The sequence below is a fragment of the Larus michahellis genome, chromosome 1 (assembly GCF_964199755.1).
Source record: "Larus michahellis chromosome 1, bLarMic1.1, whole genome shotgun sequence".
Lineage (NCBI taxonomy): Eukaryota > Metazoa > Chordata > Aves > Charadriiformes > Laridae > Larus > Larus michahellis.
The window spans coordinates 93,277,438-93,298,270 of record NC_133896.1 but is presented as its reverse complement, the minus strand read 5'-3'; the positions used below and the strand labels follow the sequence as shown (position 1 = coordinate 93,298,270).

The window sequence follows — 20,833 nt, the reverse complement described above, 5'->3', positions numbered from 1 at the left end:
ACATAGGCATCCCTGTGTGTGGAATGTATGTGAAAGGTTTTCTTCACAACCAAATGAGCAGGGGACTGTAAAGATGTGCTTAAAAACATTCTAATTTTAAGTCATTTGGGACGGAAACTGCTGTGAGAAAACAGCAGGTCTTAGGGCACTGGAGAAATGGGAATGGCCTGTGTGTTCTGGAGTTTGGGGAAGCTGAAGAGACCTGTCTGAGGCTCTGGAAGAGCTCCAGGGTTGTGACAAGGGATCACTGTCTAAGGCAAGGAGGCACAGTCTCAGCTGGGTGAGACCAGAAGCCTCACAGAGTGCTGCTGGTGCTGCAGCTGAGGGTTCAAGTGTTGAAGACGGCTTAGAAGCTGCTTTCCAAGCTGTCCTTGTGAGAAGTGGAAGTTAAATTCTTATGTTTCGTTCCCCAAAAGGCTGCAGGGCATAGATGCTGTGCTTAGCACCAACTTGGAGGACAGAGAACTGGTTTCCTGGACAGGAAGGATTGTTGAATGGTATCCCTGAGAAAGGAAAGAGGAGCGCGGTTCCTTCAGAGTTTACAAGTTTCCTCCCAGAGACACCTGCTCCTTCTGTGACTTGTCCTCTCCCTTGTATTCTATGCCATCTTCATAGACTCCTTTCCTCTGGGGAACCATGTCCTATCCTTGTGCTGTTTCTTTCTCTACTGTGTCTCTTCTGGCTGTGTGTCTGACTGATGCCTATAAAATGGTAACTAGTATCTTCCCTGTCATAGAACAGTTTGGGTTGGAAGAAACCTTTAAAAGTCATCTAGTCCAAGATCTCCCGCAACAAGCAGGGACATCTTCAACTAGACCAGGTTGCTCAGAGCCCCATCCAACCTGGCCTTGAATGCTTCCAGGGATGGCATATCTACCACTTCTCTGGGCAACTTATTCCAGTATTTCACCACTCTCATTGTAAACAATTTCTTCCTTATATCCAGTCTAAATCTACCTTCTATTAGTTTAAACCCATTGCTCCTGTCCTATCTCTACAGGATGGGTAGGGACTCTTTATTGGAGAGTGGAGTGATAGGGTGAGGGGTAACAGTTTTAAACTGAAAGAAGGTAGATTTATATTAGATATAAGGAAGAAATTCTTTACTGTGAGGGTGGTGAGGCACCGGAAGAGGTTGCCCAGAGAAGCTGTGGATGCCCCATCCCTGGAAGCATTCAAGACCAAGGCTGGATGGGGCTTTGAGCAGCCTGGTCTAGTGGGAGGTGTCCCTGCCCATGGCAGGGGGGTTGGAACTAGATGATCTTTATGGTCCCTTATAACCTGAACCATTCGATGATTCTTATAAGCCCCCTTTAATATTGAAAGGTCACACTAAGGTCTCCCTGGAGCCTTATCTTCTCCAGGCTGAACAATATCTCTCAGCTTTTCTTCATAGGAGAGATGTTCCATCTATTCTCCAGGTCACCCAGGGCATGTCAGCTTTCTCTCAATTTTTTTCTCCTCCTCCCACCCACTGGAATGTCTCTTCCTCCAAAATACCCCTGGGTCTCGCCTTCTCCATCATCACTCCCCTTTCCTTTCCCCTCCCCCACCAAGAAAGTGTGGATGGAGGTGCTGAGCAATCTGTCTTTGCCTGTTGTCTTTGAATATCCTGCAACTCCATGTACCCCTTTGCTCCTGTCACCTGTCTTATGCCCAGCTTCTGTGGCTAACTTTTTTTTTTCCCCAGTCCTGTGGGATTCCTCCCATTCCACATCATCACTATCTGGTAGAGGCAATAGCTGGAGGAACCACGCCTAGTGCGGTACACTTACTTTGCTGACTCACTTGCACACTGGGAAGTAGGACTGAAATTAGTGGGTGAGCTGGGTCTGAAGTAGCTGTTAGAGACAGGGCAGAGTGCCTCTTCTCCCTGGCCTCCCTGCTTTTAAATCTTCCCTTGGTTACTTGGGAGAGAAGGTTGACAAGTCACTTGAGAGCATAAAGCCTGGTCTTAAATAGGGAGGGAACATCTCTGTGGGACAGGACTGATGGGAGAAGGAAGCATGTGCCTTGGTGCCATGAACTTGGGGAAATGCTTCTCATGCCCTCTTCCCAGTGATCTGGGTTTCCAAATGACTTTAAAACAACAGGAAAATTGCCACGAGAGAGGGAGGGTTGCACAGCACATGAAGGCTAGAAGGTGCATCTTGCTGCTGCAGCATCCTGCAAAAGTATCCTGCTAATCCCAGCTCAGGGCTGAAGGGGTGTTGTAGGGGACTGTGGTGTGCCAGAGCCTTCCCTCTGGTGCTCAGTCCATGCTATGTTGTCCACTTCAGATGCCCTCTGAGCTGTTCGTTGCCCCGTCAGAGGGATGGGGCAGCAGAGTAGAGAAGCTGAAATGGAGACCAAATCTCAGCCCACAGCCCAACAAGCATAGTGAATGTGTCAAAGGAAAATGGTGATCTGGACTTCAAACATCAAATGTCATTGCTATGTGGGTGCTCCCCTGCCTAGGAATTGGGCTCAGGCATGGAAAACTTTGGGGCTTTTTATGTATGAGGCTAATGGAAATAGTATAAAAACCGACATAAGGCCTTACAGAAGTGCCTGGAATTTCTAGCTGGAAAGAGGAGTCTGCCTGTGCCTGTCAGTTTGAGACAGATCAGGTACTGAGAAGCCAGAGATGCTGCTTGGGAAGCCAGGCCATTGCCAGGCTGCAGTAAGGTTGCTTGGCTTTAAATACTGTCCCACGTCTTGTCCCTTTGCTATTGACTGGTCACAGGATGTTGTTATGAGGGTGAAGCTTTACAAGTAGCTGGACCTGTCGCACTGTTTGCCACTACTGGAAGATGTGGTCCTGCTCCTCTTGTTCTTGCTGCCTCCCTTCTGGGGAGATAGATAGGCATTTGACCCCTCTGTGAGGGAATTCAGCTGGCTGCATTTCCTGACGTGTTTGTCTGCTGCCGGTTTAGCAGCGGACTACAGGGGGATCAAGCAGATACCGGGCAAAAAGAGAATGTGAAGCCAGGTGGCGAAAGTCCCAGTGCAACCTGACTGGGAGGTGCAGCCCTCCTTGCTTCAGATGTGTGGGCTGGAGGCAGGGACTTCCCAGCCCTTAAAGTCTTACCCCTCTTGTCATTAGCACAAGATCATGGCCACTTTTTTGCACGGACCGCTTCTGCATTCTCCTTGCTTGGTTAAAACTATGTAGTAGCTGTCATGCCAAAGGCTGTCTGTGACTCTTCCAGGGATAAGTGGAGGTAGCGATATTTGAATAGATCAATGTGTGAGGAGGGGAAGGAGAAGAATTAGAAATTCCTAAGGGTGCTCTGAATATTGTGAGACTTGCTCTAGAATTTGCCAAGTCTTGCAAAATGTGATCCAAGTCCCAGAATGTGATCCTTACAGGGTGCTGTAAGGAGGGAGGCTCGTGCTTTTGCAAGTTGAACTGGCAGCCTGTGTGGGGAGGCTGAAGGGAATGGGTTTGCTTCGCATTTCAAAGCAAGGTTTTCCGCTTTTTGCACAGTATGCTCTAGAGGGAGACCGCCATCTGTTTGGAGAAATGCTCCTTTTCCCAAGCCCCTCGAGCTCTTCATGCTGTTTTTATTCACCTCAGATGTGTTTTGAAGCAGTGACATGAAATTAACTGTCCCTTATGGGTCTGTTTCCGTTGCAGGATCTGGGATTATGACGTCTTCTCACCCCATCACAGCCGGCACCCCTGAGGGAAGCAGCTATGGTGCTATCGGTACAGTATCTTCAAGAACTGGGAACACGGGGAATGTTCTGTCTAGGGCAGGGGAAGGCACTTTAAGGTACTTTAAAGCCAGAAAAGCATATAGCTGCAAGCTGCTTTAGGAACAGCTTGTAACTACTTGAAAAAAATTGCAACTTGGGAGGTTAAGGTTGGACTCTAGGGCAAAACATCTACATCAAAAAGGCGTCAAATCTCTGGGAGAGGTGCCCAGAGAGACTCTGTCATTGAAAATGTTTGTTTCAGCTAGACAAAGCTACAGTCACCTAATAAGTGTTGGTGACAATGCCACTTCAGACAGGAGGTTGACTAGGAACTGGCGAAGATCACTTCCAACCAAGCTTTTAGGAGCCTGTTATTAGCTGATCAAGCTGCCTTTAGACCAAAGCATGCATTTCACTGGAAGGCTGAAGGGTTGTGTGCCACAAGGCAAGACAGTATCAGAGCTTTTTGCGGTCCAGAGGTTTCATGAGGGGAGCAATAGTGTCATGTTGTCAATGGGTGAACCATGCCCTGGCAGCGGAGGAGAAAAAAAATCTCCTAAGGATCCTGCTAATCTGAGGTGATGGGAGATGCCTTCCTTTGCCAGAGTATTTCTTAGTCTCCTTACAACAGTTTTTCCCTCCTGTGGAGAAATTGGTATTGAATAGCTCAGTGCTGTGGACTTTCGGGCATAATCCTTAAATTTGACAGGTTGGGGTGAGGTGGTGCAGGTCCAGGGCAGCATGAGGCAGCTGCTCAAATGAGAGAGGAGAGCAGGTCTGTGTAATTTCTGGTCCCGGCTCAGGATGCGTTTGCTCACTGTAGTGTAAAGATAGCCCCGACACTCCAGATGTCACGCAGTTGTTGGACTGTGAAGGTGTGATATCTCTGAATGCTTGACAAAGAAACACAGAACTGATATTTCATGATGTTTGGGAAAAGTTCAGGAGGATTTAAGTCCTGGAATAGAGTTGAGGGCTTCAACACCACCCTACTCCCCTTCCAATTCCCAAGGAAATGCTTTAAAAGCATTTGGGAAATGAGGAAGAAACTTGTCTTCTGCTCATGCCAGTATGGGCAGTGAGCTGGCTGGGAGCTTGGCCAGCCTGTGGGAAGTGCAAGGCAGGTCCTGCTGACCTGCAGGTGACCAAAACTGTGCATGCAATGGGAGCAAAGCTGATGCTCTGCCTGCTTTGAAAAATTGACTTTCTTCCCCTTTGTCTTTTGTTCTACAATATTTTTAGAAATGCTTATATATAAAGCTTATATAAAATCTGGAGATTAACTAGGTCAGCCTGTTTCTGACCCCTGAACAGTCTGCTGCTTTCACTAGAACTTTCTGGCTTGTCTCAGGCTTCTGGATTTCAAATCTCAGGCTAGTAAAGAGTAGAAAATATTAGAGATGGAAATTAATAGAATAAAAGCAGGGGAAAACCCAAAATGCTGTAGAGGGTGGAAGATGGTCCTTCAAAGTGCTCTTAGCTAATATCTGAGACTTTTAGGAAGGCTTGTGATCATGGGAAAACTTGTTCCCTGAAATGGCCATATCAACTTGTCCCAGTAGGTTGCAGCTTATACCTGGGGCAGCTTTCTTATTGCTGTGCATAGAGGGGATTTAGCCTTTACCCTGCCTGTTTCCTTCTCCCTGCTCTGCTCCAGATGAGTCGAGCTCCAGTGGTGGACGTCAGTTGTCTTCCCCTGAGCGCAGGCCGCCAGCTGGTTCCGACACAGACAGCTCTGTGGAGGAGGAGAGTGACTTTGACACCATGCCAGAAATTGAAAGTGATAAGAATGTCATCCGCACTAAGGTATGGCTGGTGTGGCAGCTGTGGCCGTGGTGCTGCGCCATGGACACATCTGGGCCAGGACCAGCACTAGGTCGCTTGCCAGGGTGTTTAAGTTTCCACTTCCCTTTTAGGTGGATTTAATCTAATAAAGCTGGATGTGCTGCTTAGTGCTTTTTCAGAATTCTGTAAAGTTTTACTGCTGTGCTAAGTGTACTGCTGAAATTAGTGATTTTGATATGGAAAATCTGAATGTATTGAAGGCTTTTGAGAAAGGAGGAAGAAGCCCAGAGTGTCACAGAAAGTCTAAGGAGATGGGACAGCTTAGGGAGAAAACAATGTACAATAATAGTAGGTAGTTATCTGGTATAAGTAGTGTGCAGTCTCAAACTGCCTCCTTTTGTCACCTTGCACTGCTCTGTGTGGTCAGAGCCATTCCTGGAGGTCAGAGTTTTGCAGAACTCATTCCCCACAGAATCAAGGGACACAACAAGCTCGTTGTGTAAAAATTGGTCCAAATAGCACCAAGCTGCATATTGTTCAAATATGTCAAGATCTTCTACTGGCTTCCGTAGTCTTCATTAGTTCTTTTCTGTTTTCTTCCCTCTTTCCCCACCCACTAATGTTTTAGGTGTTCCTCTATCTGTCCGACTTATCCAGGAAGGACCGAAGGATTGTGAGCAAAAAATACAAAATCTATTTCTGGTAAGGAGAAGACAAACTGGTAAGGCCCAAGCTCTGGAACTAGTCTCTGATTATGGAGTCTGTCCAGATGTCCTTCTTCTGAACCACACTTTAGACCTGAGGATATTCTTTGAGCCACCCTGTTACGCATTCTGACCCTGTTCTAATTAGTAACTGCATTTCCCACATACCTCAAATAAGGATATTTGTGAACCAGTGATCCTGGCATATACACTCTGATTTGCATAATTGCTTTTAGGTGCAGTAACATCCAGTGTGCTGGAACATACTGGAGAAGGGGAGAAATTTACACTCAAAACACATGAGCTTGTGGTTCACATCCTGGCTTTTCTTGTGCCCTTAGCATTTGCCTCCTGTTTGCATTAGCATGTTTATCTTCTGCTTCAGGAGATCATAACCAGAGTATAAAGCTCTGACTGGGAGAGCAGGGTCTGTGCCCTTAGGCACTGAGGTGTACATGTTCCTCCACAAGCACCCTGGGGCTCTGTCCTGGGTATGCACCAATTGTTTTGATGTATGTAATGCATAACTGCTGCTTTGGTCTCCTCTCTGCAGGAACATCATCACCATTGCAGTGTTTTATGCCCTGCCGGTCATCCAGCTTGTCATCACTTACCAGACGGTGCGTTGGGCTCTGTGTGCTTGTCCCCCAAGTTAGGTCCTCTTGCCTTTAAACTTGCTCTGTGGTTGCATGGTGTAAGGATGACAGTCACAGTGAAACTGGGGTCACCCAGGAATCCTGGTCTGTCTTAGGGGCGGTTTACCTTAGCTGGTCTCTCTGCACCATGTGTTGAGTGTTGCTGCTGGCTTGGCTTGCTGAGCTTGCAGCTCTGCTATTTTTGCTTGGGAACCAGGAGTGCAGCTGTTTTCCTGCTCATCTGATGTCTCTTTTGGGGCCCGTTTCATTTTAAAGTCAGGAGGAATCTGCTGTTATGTCTAAAAAACAACTGAAAGCAAGTAGGTTTTGCTGTGATATGAGTGATTTGTCCTCCCTTCTTCCTGCCCCATCCTTGCTATCCTCCTGTTATTCAGATATCTGCAAAACAGATCTATTAGTGGTGAGGTTGAGAGCGCACAATATGTTTCCTCTGAAGACTGTTGTCAAGTTTGTGGCCTGTGGTACATATCTTGTCACCCCCTAAAGGCTTCGCTTGCAGATGTCAGTACTCCCCTGTGCCAGTGCTAGAGCTAGGCTGTGTCCTGGTACACCTTGTGTACATGCAGCGTTTGCATGAAGCAAGCCCCCCAGAACAGAGAGGATTTGCTAATATCAGGTCTCCCACCTCCTCTCTGTTCAGGTAGTGAACGTGACGGGCAACCAGGACATCTGCTACTACAACTTCCTGTGTGCTCATCCCCTTGGGGTGCTGAGGTGAGTGAGCCCTATGGTCCCTGTGTTATTGTCTCATGCCTCCTGAGTGTTCATGCTGTGCCCAGTTCAGGATTTTATCTTTGCCAGGCTTAGAGTAATTGTCTTGATAAGAGCACTGAGAGTTTAGGACTCTGAGCTCTCTGGTTTGCTCAGAAGTGGCTTTCTGTTGCAGTGAGACACATGCACCCTGGAACTTTATGGTACCCCTGTTCCTACAGCAAACCTACTGCACAGCAATGAAGGGCTCCCATGCTCTTTTGGACACTTGTGCTTTTATCTAAGGAGCAGCAGCTCTGCAAAGTAGTTCAAATTAGCCCTTTCAGTGCAGCATTTTTCTGAACTAAAAAGGGAGTGCAAAGAAAGCTTGAAGTTGGGAATCTTGCAGAGAAAGTGTTAAATCCACTGGGGCAGGTGAACTACTTCATCTAAAATTGTCATCCAGGGTGTAAAACTGGCAGATATTTGGCAGCTGCCAAGGTGGAAGATGGGAGGGGGTAAAATAGATTCAGCTTATTGTGACTTGTGATTTAGCCTCCTTCTGCTGTGCTGCCCTTGTCTTCAATGGTTTTCCCTGCAGTGCTTTCAACAACATCCTCAGCAATGTGGGCCACATGCTGCTGGGCTTTCTCTTCCTCCTTATTGTCTTGCGCAGAGACATTCTCCACCGTCGGGCCATGGAAATGAAAGATATCTATACCCTGGTAGGAAACATGGTTGCATGGGGCTGAGTGGAGGGAGGGAAAGACAAGGAGAATTTGAAAACCAGAGTGATACACAGTGGGTTTCCATTTGCCTTCCTTGACAGAGGATTGAATTTTCCTCTTCCCCACCCCACCGCCAAAAGAGGATGTAGGTGGGACACTTATGTTCTTGCACACCCCAGTACTTTGCTGTAGTTTGTCCATACTGCTGTGGCTTGCAAAGACAGGGAGATGAGTAGAGGAATGACTCCTTTGGCTGTGGCTCTTCCTCCAGAGCTCACTGTGGAGGAACTGGGATGGATGAGCTGGGTGGGAGCATGTCTGGATCCCTACCTTAACCCTTATGAGGATCCCTACCCCTTCCTTATGAGGAAATGGGCAGCAAGGAGAAGGATCTGCTTTCTAGAAAGGATAGAGGGAGGCTCCTGTGGACAAAGAGCTAGACATAGGTTTGTAATGGGGCTTGTCAAAAACACAGTCTGGTCATTAGTATCCTGCTTCATGAATGTTTGTTCCTGAAACCTCTTCTGGGTGGTGTGTGGAAAGTAGGAGTGTCCTGAGATGCTTTTGGTTTTAGTGTCTTATAGAATCAAGAGTTCTTTCTTGGCACTCTTGTTAGCAAGATGGAATATAGCTGTGGTAAGCCAGAATAATTTGTTTGCCTCTAGCTCTGAAGCAGAGCTGTTTGTAGCCAGAGCCTCTGCATTATCTTTGGTATCTCCTGGGCAAGGATGGAGGAAATCTGTAGCCCTGTGGGCAGTGGTGCTGGTGGTTTCTGGAGACAGCACTGTTTTCACCAGCTTGGTAGCAAGTAAAGGCCTTAGCGATTTTCAGGGTCTGGTTCTTATGGACTTTCAGATGAGATCTCAGCCAGATCCACAGCGGTGACTGAAGGACATGCACAGGGATGAGGAGGGATGAAGTGATGGAGAATGGAAGCTCGCTTGTCATCAGGACAGTGAGGGTACTTACTATTCAGCACTGCTCTCTTTCAGGACTATGGGATCCCAAAGCATTTTGGTCTCTTTTACGCTATGGGTATCGCTCTGATGATGGAAGGGGTGCTCAGTGCCTGTTACCATGTCTGCCCCAATTACTCCAATTTCCAGTTTGGTAAGCTGAATTGCTTTTCTCATTTTGAGCTGGAGGCAGGATTTGCCGTGTTCTGTCTTCTGCTGAGTTGCTGGCATTTCCTATCCCTCTACCCTTGCAAACCTCCCTGGAGTCTGCCTGTTCCAAGGCTCAGTCAGGAGGCAGTGAGGCTTTGGATGGTGCAAATTAACACATTTCAGCCACCTTTCCAGACCTTGAGATTCCATATGAATACAGGAAAAAAAAAATATAAAAATTTGTTTTAGATATTTTTTACTTGGGGGGAGGTCAAAGACTGAACAAGTTTCCTAGAGAGGTTGTGAAGCCTCCTGTGGAGATATTCAAAGCCTGACTGGAAACAGTCCTGGACAACCCTCTGATAGCTGACCCTGCTTGAGCAAGGGGTGTTGGACCAGACAACCTCCAGAGGTCCCTTCTAACCTCAACTATTTTCTAATTCCCTGCCTGTTTCTGTGCTTGCACTGTGTTGGGCTCTTATTTTCTGAGCCCCTTTGTTTTCTGTTGCTCCAGAGCATGGTAGATGTTCTGCAAGATGGCAAAGCACGAAATGCTGTACGATGTAGTGCAGCATCAGGGACTTGCGCCTGCTGGCCTTGGGTTTGGCCCTGCTGCTATACTTTGTTATACGTACTCAGAGCAGCTTTTTCTGCCTACTGGCAGTACCTGTTTTCACTGTTTGTGCTCCCTCCACAGACACCTCCTTCATGTACATGATTGCGGGACTGTGCATGCTCAAGCTCTACCAGACCCGCCACCCAGACATCAATGCCAGCGCCTACTCTGCCTATGCCTCATTTGCTGTGGTCATCTGTCTGGCCGTCCTTGGAGTGGTATGGCTCTCTCTTACCTACTTGCTGCTCTGGGAAGGAGATGATGTGGCTGGGAACATAGCTTAAGTGGGCAAATGACTGGGGAGAGCAGCAGGTTAGGATAAGAATGTGTTAAGCAGCTGCTAATATTTGAATTCCCAGGGCCCTTGGGTTTTCCTCCTCCTTTCCCCTGTGCTTGCAGTGAGAAGAGCAGAGCAGTTTTCTTTAGGTGTGCTTCTTTTTGGGCTTTGCCCACCACATGCCCTCCTCAAGAGGAGAAATTCATGCATCCAGGTGTCTGTGTGCAAGCATGCAGCTGGTCTCTTATGGGGTGGCTCACCTTGGAGGAGGGGTTGAGGCTGTCTGAGCATCAAAGGCAAGTGTCCGCTACCTGATTGCTTGTGCCTCTTTTTCCCCTTTGGAAAATTCTGTGTTGCTGGGCACAGCTCATGCAGTTGGCCTTCCTATCCTTGGAGAGGTGCAGGGCTAGAATAGTGGCTGGGGGGCTCCCAGGCAAGTTTCTGGAGTAGCTCTGTAGAAAGGCACTGGAGCAGAAAGAGTCATCAGAGTCAGTCTTGTGCAGCAGTAGTCACTGACAGGTCAGACTGGTACAGGACTTTGCCTGTTTGCTCATAGCATTGCAAGTACTGAGCTGGGCTTGCCTGAATCCCCAACCTGTGCTTTACTTTGGAGGTCTCTGCTTCTCCTCTTTTGAAGGGCTCATCTTCATTCAGCAATAACCAGGCAAAATCCATTGAATTCTTGCTCTGAACTAGCAGCTAGATCGCAGTGCGCTGTCAGCCCCTCACTACCACATATAATGCAGAATACCAATTGATTCTACAAAGGTCTCTGGGTAGGCAACTGTGAGATAACGCACGCAGGAGCAGCTGATGAACTCGAGGCTTTCCAATAACCTCTTGATAGCTGTGGTAGATCCCAGGTTCAAAACACTGGGGTTTTATTATGGGATGCTGTATCTTTTCTTGTGGGATGCTTTGAAGCTGTTCAGTGGAGCTTATAAGCTGCATGTCTCCCTTGTTCCATTCGCATAAAGGTGGCTTTTCTGCTTGGTTTTTGGTTTTGGTTTTTTGTTGTAGTTTTTTGTTTTTTTTTTTTTTTTTCTCCACACAAAAGGAAAAGTTCAGGCAAGTGTTGTGCCCCACAGGAGGGAAGTGTGTGGTCGCAGCCTGATGGCAAACCAGAGTTACTGGACTCCTTAATGTATAACTGAAAAATTAAGACTTTAATATAGCATTAACCTGCATTTGTAGGTCATTTCTAGTCCTTAAATAAAGCAGAAGTGTACAATAGGAGCTATCACCTGCAGTGCAGTTTTGTCCTTTTTGGTCCACTACAGTGTGCTTGTTAAAGTAACAGTTGGTTCCATGACTGCCTTTGTAAAAAATCCAGCTCCTGGCCAGAGAGCTGCTGCCCAGCTCAGCAGAGAGAGCTTTCCTGGCCTGGGAGCCCCTGCATTTCTGCTCCCTGGGACAGCTGCTGTCCTTCCAAGCTGCCATCCTTGTTTGAAGGGGCATTAGAAAGAACGGTTTCCTTTCCAGAATGCTGAGCTCCTCCTGCTTCTCTAGACTTTGTTTTGGTTTTACAGGTCTGTTTTCAGGTTGGAAAAATTAGGAGTTTCTCTTCCATGTTCAGTGAGGCTGTCTAATGCCCCACGGTGATAAAGGACAGGAAAGAATTAGCCTTCTGATAACAGGGCTCAGTTTGCTTTTAATGTCTTTGCTTTCAGGTGTTTGGAAAAAATGACATGTGGTTTTGGGTTATTTTCTCAATGATCCATGTTTTGGCCTCGCTGGCTCTCAGCACCCAGATCTACTACATGGGCCGCTTCAAGATCGGTAAGTGCTGTAACTGAACCATCTTGCTCTAGGGTGTGCAGGAGCCTCCTGTCCTCACATGCGTGAGTCACCTATCCTGTGCATCTGTGAGCACAATCCCATGGCCTGTGCTTGTGTTTCGTGTTATCCTGTCCTCTCATCCATCTGATGCCCTTTCTGGCCTCTGAAATCCTTGTGCTGCTGCTTCCCAGACGCATGGGAGTCAGCAGGTCCTGTTCGCTCTGTGGTGGCAGAAGAGCTGGGCTCTGAGGGAGCCTGCCCTTCTGCTACAGCTCTCCCTAGTGCTGTGCTCAGAGTGGTGAGCTACATAAAAACCCTATCATGGGGTGAGGGGGGAGAGGGTCTGATGGGGAACCTGGCTCTTGTGCTCTGCTTACAAACATATTTCTCCTTCCTCTTCTGCTCCTCTCTGCCTCAGATGGCCCTGACTCAGGTAACTGTCAGCAGCTCTCACTTTTCTCTGTTGAACTGTTTGAGCAGCAGCATAGCAGCTGGGGATGCATGGATGTGTGTGGGAGGCTGGCTCGTGTGCTACCTGAGGTTGGCTATCAAGCAGTGCAGTCAGTTTGCTAGCAGCAAGGGGGCGTATAGCACAGGAGACCTCTGACCTTGGTGTGGGAGCCTTTTCAAGCTCCACATTTGTTGCTGATGAGGACGGTGTGTGTGCATGCATGTCTATCCATCCCCACTGCCACTGATGGCTCTCCAGTGAAGCTTCTGCAATGATTTTGAGACCAAAGGTGTCTCGAGTGCGCTTTGTCCCTCTAAGGGATGAGGATTGAATTTCTGCTGTTTCCCTCTTCCGGCAGCTTGTTCCGTGAAAGGTGCTTTTCCCCTTCCTGCACACATGTCTCTCCTCCGGAGATGCAGTTGCAAAGCCAGCCTGTTTGTGTGTGCAGTCAGGGCCTACTTGACTTCTGGGCAGTGCCAGTGGCAAGGGGATGATTTTTATTTTATTTTATTTTTTTTTAAACCTGTCACTCTGGCTGACTGCCATCCACGTCCTCTGGTGGTTGCCCCGCTGCTCTGCACAGACTGCTTCCAAAAGACAAGAAATTAATCTGTTGGCACCCTGACCATTTGCAGGCTGGGTCCTCTGTTGTCAGCCAGTGGGTATCTGCATCTTCCCCCTGTAGGCATTTTGGCGCTCACTCTGCTGGCTGTTGTGGCTTTTTCTCCTCTTCTTTGACAGACTTGGGGATCTTTCGACGGGTAGCAATGGTGCTGTACACGGACTGTATCCAGCAGTGCAGTCGACCAATGTACATGGTAGGTGATTTCTCATCTCAGCACCTCTTTCAGCAATTGCTCACTTTCTAGGCAATGTGCAGAGGAAAGAAGTGTAGCTATTTGAAAAAATGATGCTCCCTGCTTCCCTTCTCTCTCCCTCAAATTTTTGGGTAAGTGTAGATCTCCACTGGAGCAGTTTGTCCCCTACTTTAAGGTCTCCCCTGATCTCAGGCCTGGTGAATAAAACATCAGAGCAAAGGCAATATAAGCATGATAGGATTTGCTTTTGCTCTTGCTCTCTGGGCGTATCCGTTCAAAGGAGTGGGTATGAGGCTCTGTGCAGCACAGACTCTCTGGGGAAGGCAGTGACAATATTTTGGCTCTGTGGCTTAAGCGACAGCTATTGCTGTTTCTACAGCACTTCAGGGCAGACAGCAAAAAAGTAAGAAACAGTAGCTGTTACCTTGTGTCCTACTGATTACTTTCTTCTTGGCACAGAGTGCTAATTAGGGCTTGCAACCAAATGAAGTTTTTATCCATGAGCATCCTTCTTATTTTTATTTTTTGTATTCTTCCATCTTTGAATAAGTGTCAGATCGAGTTTTGCAAGCAGACAGTGCACTCAGGCATATAAAGTAAGCCTGGACAGCCTGAAATAGCTACATCATGAAAGCAGCCGTAAGCATTAGTGCACATGCCCCACAGGTGTAACCTTTCTGCCTGCTGTAGTTACAGTGCTTCCCCAGCTCTTGCTGAGATGGGTAAAAAAAGGCTCTGTGGATATGTGTAGGATGCTATCCGAAGCTTTCCCTGGTGCCTCTTTCAAGCACGTCCTTGCTCTGTGCAATAATTTTTCTGCAAAATGGTGGGAGGGAAGGAATCTAAGTAGAAAAATAATGGAAACAGTCAAAGGATTTGCAGGACCTCCTGAGGCTGATACTTAAGTGCTGGGCTTGTCCTCTTTTAGATGTTTAGTCTCGTTGCAACACTTTCCTCAACTTTGTGAGGGCCAGAGCAGTTTCCACTTGGCAAAAGCTCCTGCAGAGCAAACTTCAGAGTCAGGTGCATGTGTGTTTGCAAGAACCAGACTTCGAATCCTCACATAATGATATCCTGAATTTCTGAGGGAAAGGCCTCTTTTTTTGCATTTCCTTATGCTTTCATATGATCATCGGTGTCTTCTCTTCAGGACAGGATGGTGCTGCTCATTGTTGGAAACCTGGTCAACTGGTCCTTGTAAGTAGTGGGGTGTGAGTGTCTTGCATATTTGTGCACGTGAGCAGGAGGAGTTGGTATTGACACATGGGTGATCTGAAGTGACGGGGAAATGCAGCAGTGTCTAAGCAATAGTCCTCTGCTAGGGCCTTTCTGACATGTTTTGGCAAGGAGCTGGCTCTGATGAGCACTGAATGGTAGGCAGATCCATAGGATGCAATGCATCACTACAGAGCTACACAAGGCATCCCTAAGCATTTTGGCTGGTGCTCTCTCACGGCTCATGTCTGAGCCAGCTTGTGTAGGGCTGGCCTAGTACCATGGTGCCATGTTGTGCTGTACAGGTGCTTCCCATGTAGCTGGGAGGTCTCCAGTGCAGCCAAGATGTAAGAGACTTGACAGACAATTAGTCAAAAGGCCTGGCTCAGCAGTAATTGCATGGATGGAGGGATCAGCTCTTGGTGAGACCTAAAATAATTTCCCTAGGCTGCTTTTCACTAAAGCTGCTTTTCAGGAGCATGCCTTCTGCTAAATGTACAGATCTGGGGCCAGCTCCTACTGGATGAGATGCTTTTGGCCATGGGTTGGAAGCAACCCAGGTCCCTTGCCTGTCATCTGTGGTTTCTGGTTGCTCTCAGCAGCTGACCATGGCCCAGTTTGCTCTGCTTTCCTTCTCAGCAGGGAGCAGAGGCAAATGGTGCATTTATTCCAGGGAACTGTGAGGCTGTGGCAGTATTGCTGTTTCCTGTGGTCTGCAGGGAGCAGTGGGTGGTGGTCAGTTTGGGGATGTACCCTGTCCCCAGTGAAAGAGGTTGTCTAAAGTCCCTTCTCTCTCTCTCTCAGTGCTATCTTTGGCCTGGTATATCGGCCCAGAGACTTTGCCTCCTACATACTGGGGATCTTTATCTGTAACCTGTTGCTGTACTTGGCTTTCTACATCATCATGAAGGTAAAGGAGGCAGCTGTGGCTGCCCATGGGGTGCCTGTCTCCAAAGGGGAAGGGATGGGGCTCTTTTTTGGCTGTGCTCTGGGTTCCTGTGGTGCTGCAGAGGGATGTGGAGGAGCGTTTGTGGGGCTCAGGGCAGGACGAGGCTTTGGTGTTGGTGAGGGATGCTGTGTAGCCATCTGGGGGGGGGGGGCTGGACTATGTTTCCCTGGCGTGGGCAGCCCTTCACAAATGCTGATAGTCCAGGCTGCCATGTCAGCCCGATGCATGGCTCTGGCCCCGGGAAGAACTCGGGGCACTTTGTGAGGCTATGTCCCTGTCTGCAGCTCCGCAGCTCTGAGAAGCTTCTGCCGATCCCCCTGTTCTGTATTGTGGCCACAGCAGTGGTGTGGGCAGCCGCCCTCTACTTCTTCTTCCAGACCCTCAGCAGCTGGGAGGTAAAGTTGCCCTTTCACTGTCCTTCTGTCCATCTCTGTCTACCGTCATATTTCTTTCCTGTTGTTAGTTTTACACAAAAAATACTCTGGGGAAGAGTCTTGGGGTGCTCATGGAGAGATGAAAGGGTTTAACTCCATCAGCAGACTGGGAAGGGAGCATGGGAAGCTGTGGTGAGGCAAAAATAACTGTATGTGTGCAGCTCTGGAGAGACTATTTATGACCCAGGTGATCTGGAGGTTACTGGCCCCCACTAGGGGACAGAGGAAGGTCTGAGGATCTGAAAGCAAAACTAGGCAAATCCTGACCAGTGCTGGATGGAATATTCCTCCCTGGAGCAGATGGCCAATGGGAAATAACATGCCTGGGCTTGCGGGGGCTCTCTGTGCCCTGGGAGGCTCTTAAATCCTGACTGGATGCCTTCTAACAAGATGCTGTGTCCATCTCCGTGGAAGCGAGGGGCTTGCTGCATGGTGGTCTGGTGGAGGCTGTGCAGCTTGTGCAATGCAGGATCATAGATGTGAAGACCAGAGGGGTCCCCCTATCTGTGGGTTGTGTCCCCAGATCCACCTGGGTCTAAGTATGACATTGTGTTCCTGCCCTGCTCTCATCACATATCCAGCCAGCACAACACTTTTCCTGGCTCCGTATGGAGGATTAAAACAGGGTGATCTCCAGAGGGTCCCAGTGTGGCCAGCCAGCATCCTTTATGAGTGAATATCAGGTCCTGACCCCCTGCCTGCTCCCCTAGGAGACTCCAGCAGAGTCCCGTGAAAAGAACCGGCCATGCATCCTGCTGGGCTTCTTTGATGACCATGACGTCTGGCACTTCCTCTCCGCGGCTGCCTTGTTCTTCTCCTTTCTGGTGAGTCCTGCTGAGCCTCCACTCTGCTGTATGGCCTCACCCTCTCTTCTTCCTCCTTGTTGCTCTCTATCCACATGGAGCTATGAGTCATAGCCCCTGGACTCCACAGAAGTGCCCCAGGTCCTCTGCTTGGCTCTGCCTCCAGACATCCTTCACAGTGGGATGCTCCTTTCATGGGGATCAGGCTTCCTTCTTTGGCTTGTTGCTCCCTGTGTCTCCTGGCCTCAAATTCCCTCTGGGGCTGTGGGTTACACAGCTGTTGTGGGGAAGTTGAAGGGCTACGGGTGGGACCAAACCTCTCATGGGTTTGTGAGGACCTTCCAGGAAGGGACCCTACTCCCTTTGACCCAGGCCATTGGGTCACTGGTGTGGAGCTTATCTTACTCCTGGGCTTTCCATCACTTGCATAGTTGATTCCGGTGCTCCTCTACTTGGTACCTCTTTTCAGGCCTGATGGTCTGCTGGTGGCAAAGGTGGAGGTATCCCCTGCGATGGTGTCACAGCATAGTGTTTTGGGGAAGTGGAGGGGGGAGACCTTAACCCTAGCTGTGCAAGGTGCAAACTGTTTCCAAAGGAGCTGCCTGAGCACTTGCTGTGCTTGAGCTCTGGTCAAGCAATTCTCATGCTGCTGCCTCCTGGATGGCTCTTCAGAGGCCAGTTGAGGGACCAGTTTACAAGCAGCATCTCCATCATGGTTGGGGCAGGCTTACCTGTTCAGGTCCTTGCAGCACTGTTGGCAGAGCTACCTGTCAGCTGTGCTGCCAGAGTGACTTGCTGGGAACATTACAGAAAAAAAGTTAATTTGGCACATCTCCGTGGATTGCTGCTGTGACTCCTGTACAGGCTGGAGATGTGGCCCAGGTGGAGCTCGCCTGTGATGAGATGCCACAGGGAGCTGGTCATTCTCTGCAGCCATGGGCTGGCCAGTGAGACCTGAAGCTGCCTCATGCTTTCCTCCTCAGGTCCTGCTGACACTGGATGATGACCTGGATGTGGTGCGCAGGGACAAGATCCCAGTATTCTGAGTCCCCCGGGGGCAGGGGCGTTCCCAAATTGCTCAGCCAAAGGCACTGGGCCACTGGAATCTGTGAGGAATGAGCCTGCTTCTGTGGCTGACAACCCCATGGGAGCAGGGGAGCCAGATCCTATAGCAAGCATGGAAGGGGTACTGCGGTAACTGAGGTGGGACTGGGAGGGAAGACTGTTTGCTCCTTTCCCACTGCATCCTCTGGGGCAGGCACAACACTGCTGCTGAGGCCAGAGCGCAGCCTTCTGGTGGGTAGGTGCGGTGGGTGCTGGAGCCAGTGAAGAGAGAGGAAACAAGGAGGTGCGTTTGAGACCTTTGCTTCCCTTCCTCCCTGCTGATGTGCCCCGCTTCCTCTTTGGTGAGCAGGCTTGACAAGTGCAATGCAGCTCCTCCTGCATCGTCAGCCTGTACCCTGTAGGCTGCTGCCCTTGGAGAGTCCCTTCTGCAGCACAGGGAGAGCTCTTGGTTCCTGTCCTGCAACTGCCAAGTGAGCAAAGGACTCCAAGCTGAGGTGGCAGTGGTGGACTCGTTTCTCTTTTCTCTTTTTTTTTTGTTTTTGTTTTGTTTGTTGGAGAGGCTCCTCCTGTAGCCTGTGGAGAGCCACAGCAACAAGAGAAACAAGTCCAAGGGACTGCAGTGTTGGAGCGAGATGGTAGACTAGAGCTGCCCATGAGTGCTCTGCCAGAGGCAGAACCTCCTGCCTTGCTCTTGTGGCATCTTTCGCTTACGCATGTTGAACAGCCTCACTTCTCTGGCAACTCCTGTGCAGGCGCTTGTCAGCGTGATGGACTCCTTCACAGCACCAGAAACGCTGTCCTCAAGTGACCCTAAGAGAAATCATGTGGTGAAGCCACAGCCTTGTGTGCTGGGCAACTCCATGGCTCCTGCTGCGTGGCCTTGCTAAAGGGGCAAGGTGGAACAGGGAGGCTGTCCAGCAGCCTCAGACGTTCTCCTCCCACAGGCTTGCTTTAGGCAAACTTGGTAAATCAGGTTCCCTTATGGCCTGTGAGTGTGGAGGAGGTTTGGGGGCAGTTGGGGTTGAGCTCTTTAGCTAAAGATCTGGACCAAACTTCTTTCCTCTCCAACTTTTCCGCGTCTGAAGCAAGTTTTTAAACGGTTTCTGCTTTCTTCTCGAGTTCTCAGTTATTTAAAAAACAAGAATAAGGTGTGAGTTATTTTAGGCCCTGCATCTAAAATGTGACCTGTTTTGCTAATTTTGAATTAAAAAGTATTCTTTGAGGCCTGCTGTCTTTATTCTTGTCTCTGTCTGAGCATTTTTCCTTTGGTATATGTGCATGTACCCAGTGATGCAAAGGCTTCATTCCACTTGTGCTTATCAAAGCAGATGACTATGGAAACTTTCTACTCCAAGAAGTCTGTATCTCCTAGAAAGATTTTGCACTAGCTGGTTTTTATTTTTTTCTAAGTTGGAGTTTGTCAAGATGGTCAAAATGAATGTTCTCACCTTCCTGCTTTGCAGGTTGATCTGAATTCTTCTTGCTCCAGCTCTCAGCAGTAGCAAAGAGAGCACTTGGGGCAGAGGGTTCCCCAGTGGTGTCACACAGCTGCTGTCATCCTTAGGAGTCTCACAAACAGTTTCCTGAGCATTGATACAGATGAACTGCTTGTCCTCTTAACCAAATTGCCTTTGTGGGGCTAAGTGGAGTAAAGAACTGACACCCTTGCTTGTCACTTGTAGCCCCTTTGGCAGAGCACAGGGAGAGCTAGAGGAGGAATGACACAAGAGGCTGCCAGCAGCTCTCTTCCTGAGCAGAGCTGCACTCCTGTGGAGACATAGCCATGTTTCAGGAACGGTGTGCCAGAACATGCAGAAGGTGGTGGTGGTCCCTGTGTGCTGTGTTTTATTACAATGCTCTGGGCTTGACTTGCAGGTTTGCCGTGCAGATGAATGTAGATTGTTGAATGTTCAATGATGCTAGAAATAGGGATAGGTTGCCCAGGCTTGTTGCGAAGCATGGGCTTCTCTTTAACAGCGTCAGCATGGGCTGCAGGGAAGGAGATGACACTTGTTTTTTTTTGTCTGAGCAGCACCAGCAGAGGAACTTCAGGCTGAGGATAGTCCACATTTTCCATTCAGCCATCCTGCATTCTTGCCATATGTTCTTGGTCTGTCTAAAATGGCAGAATCCAACATTATCTAGACAGGCTTGTCTGCAGCTTCCTTTTTCTTTCCATAAGGGAAGGCTGCCAGGAAGTCCGAGGTGCAAAAAAAACCCACCCTAAATCCTTACTGCTGAGTGCAGCAAGACTGAGCCGCCCCTGTCAGGGACTCCTGCTGGGGCTGTGGTGCTCTGTCTTGCCCAGCGTGGTTATAAACATGCTGTGTGGAGGGAACCACTTGAGGTTTTGTACCCAAAGGTGTATGAATGTTTGACCCAACAGCTTTTTTGCGACACATGCTCTGTGCTGCCCCAACCACCTCCCTGTAAATGCAAGGGCTGCGGTAGGAGCCCAAGTGCTGCACTTCCAGTTCTCTGACCAGTGAAACCAAATAATATCTGGGGTGTGCAGGGTGTGCTCTTTCTAGAACTTTACTTGGAGGGCAGGTGGTAACAGGTAGTGATAGCGCTGCTGCCAGCACCATCCATTCCCTCCCTTCTCTCTGCCTCTCTAGTCCTGGCCCCAGCAGCAGGAGCAGAGGTCTGAGGCACAGCTGCATGGAGCCCTGCTGCGTGGTGCCACCTGGAAGCTGCATGAAGAGCTGCAGTAGAAGATTTGTTGGAAGGTGATATGCTTGTGTGATGGTCACATCACTTGCTGCTGAGGTGAGCTAGGGAGCAAGTGGGGCAGTGCTCTGGGGCTTGAACTGGGGGAGGCAGCAGGAGAAGGGGATAAAATTTCCAGGTGAAGTCCTCACCATGGGCCTTGCATGAACAGTCTCTTGCTCTAGCAAGTGCCTGGAAAAGTTCAGGTCAAGCCCCCTGTGTGCCTTCAGGGTGGCTTACAGGGTTTTGTGTGGGGAAGTGCTCGCAGGACAGCAGTGCTGTGGTGAGCAGGATAAATCCCTGGGTGCTGGGGGCACATGGGGTTTGAACACAGCCTGCTAGCACCAGCCTGTTGAGCACCAATGCT

The 20,833-nt window shown here is 49.0% G+C and overlaps 1 protein-coding gene across 6 annotated transcripts in view; it reads left to right on the top strand.

The window, feature by feature from the left end:
• SIDT1 (SID1 transmembrane family member 1) overlaps positions 1 to 20,570 on the top strand; it is a 50,896-nt gene extending 30,326 nt beyond the window's left edge. Inside the window, exons 9-24 of one of the 6 annotated variants that reach the window (XM_074593417.1) lie at positions 3,620 to 3,691; positions 5,339 to 5,487; positions 6,095 to 6,168; positions 6,724 to 6,790; positions 7,467 to 7,540; positions 8,118 to 8,241; positions 9,237 to 9,354; positions 10,048 to 10,184; positions 11,914 to 12,022; positions 12,441 to 12,455; positions 13,215 to 13,291; positions 14,442 to 14,488; positions 15,311 to 15,416; positions 15,740 to 15,850; positions 16,600 to 16,713; positions 20,376 to 20,570. In XM_074593417.1, coding sequence (XP_074449518.1) covers positions 3,620 to 3,691; positions 5,339 to 5,487; positions 6,095 to 6,168; positions 6,724 to 6,790; positions 7,467 to 7,540; positions 8,118 to 8,241; positions 9,237 to 9,354; positions 10,048 to 10,184; positions 11,914 to 12,022; positions 12,441 to 12,455; positions 13,215 to 13,291; positions 14,442 to 14,488; positions 15,311 to 15,416; positions 15,740 to 15,850; positions 16,600 to 16,713; positions 20,376 to 20,471 — 1,490 coding nt within the window. In that variant the 3' untranslated portion in view covers positions 20,472 to 20,570. Of the gene's footprint in view, positions 1 to 3,619; positions 3,692 to 5,338; positions 5,488 to 6,094; positions 6,169 to 6,723; positions 6,791 to 7,466; positions 7,541 to 8,117; positions 8,242 to 9,236; positions 9,355 to 10,047; positions 10,185 to 11,913; positions 12,032 to 12,440; positions 12,456 to 13,214; positions 13,292 to 14,441; positions 14,489 to 15,310; positions 15,417 to 15,739; positions 15,851 to 16,599; positions 16,714 to 17,675; positions 18,980 to 20,375 lie in introns of those variants that run through there. The other 5 variants (XM_074593412.1, XM_074593414.1, XM_074593413.1 and 2 more) reach the window with 5 other exon arrangements.
• Positions 20,571 to 20,833: the final 263 nt, after the last annotated feature.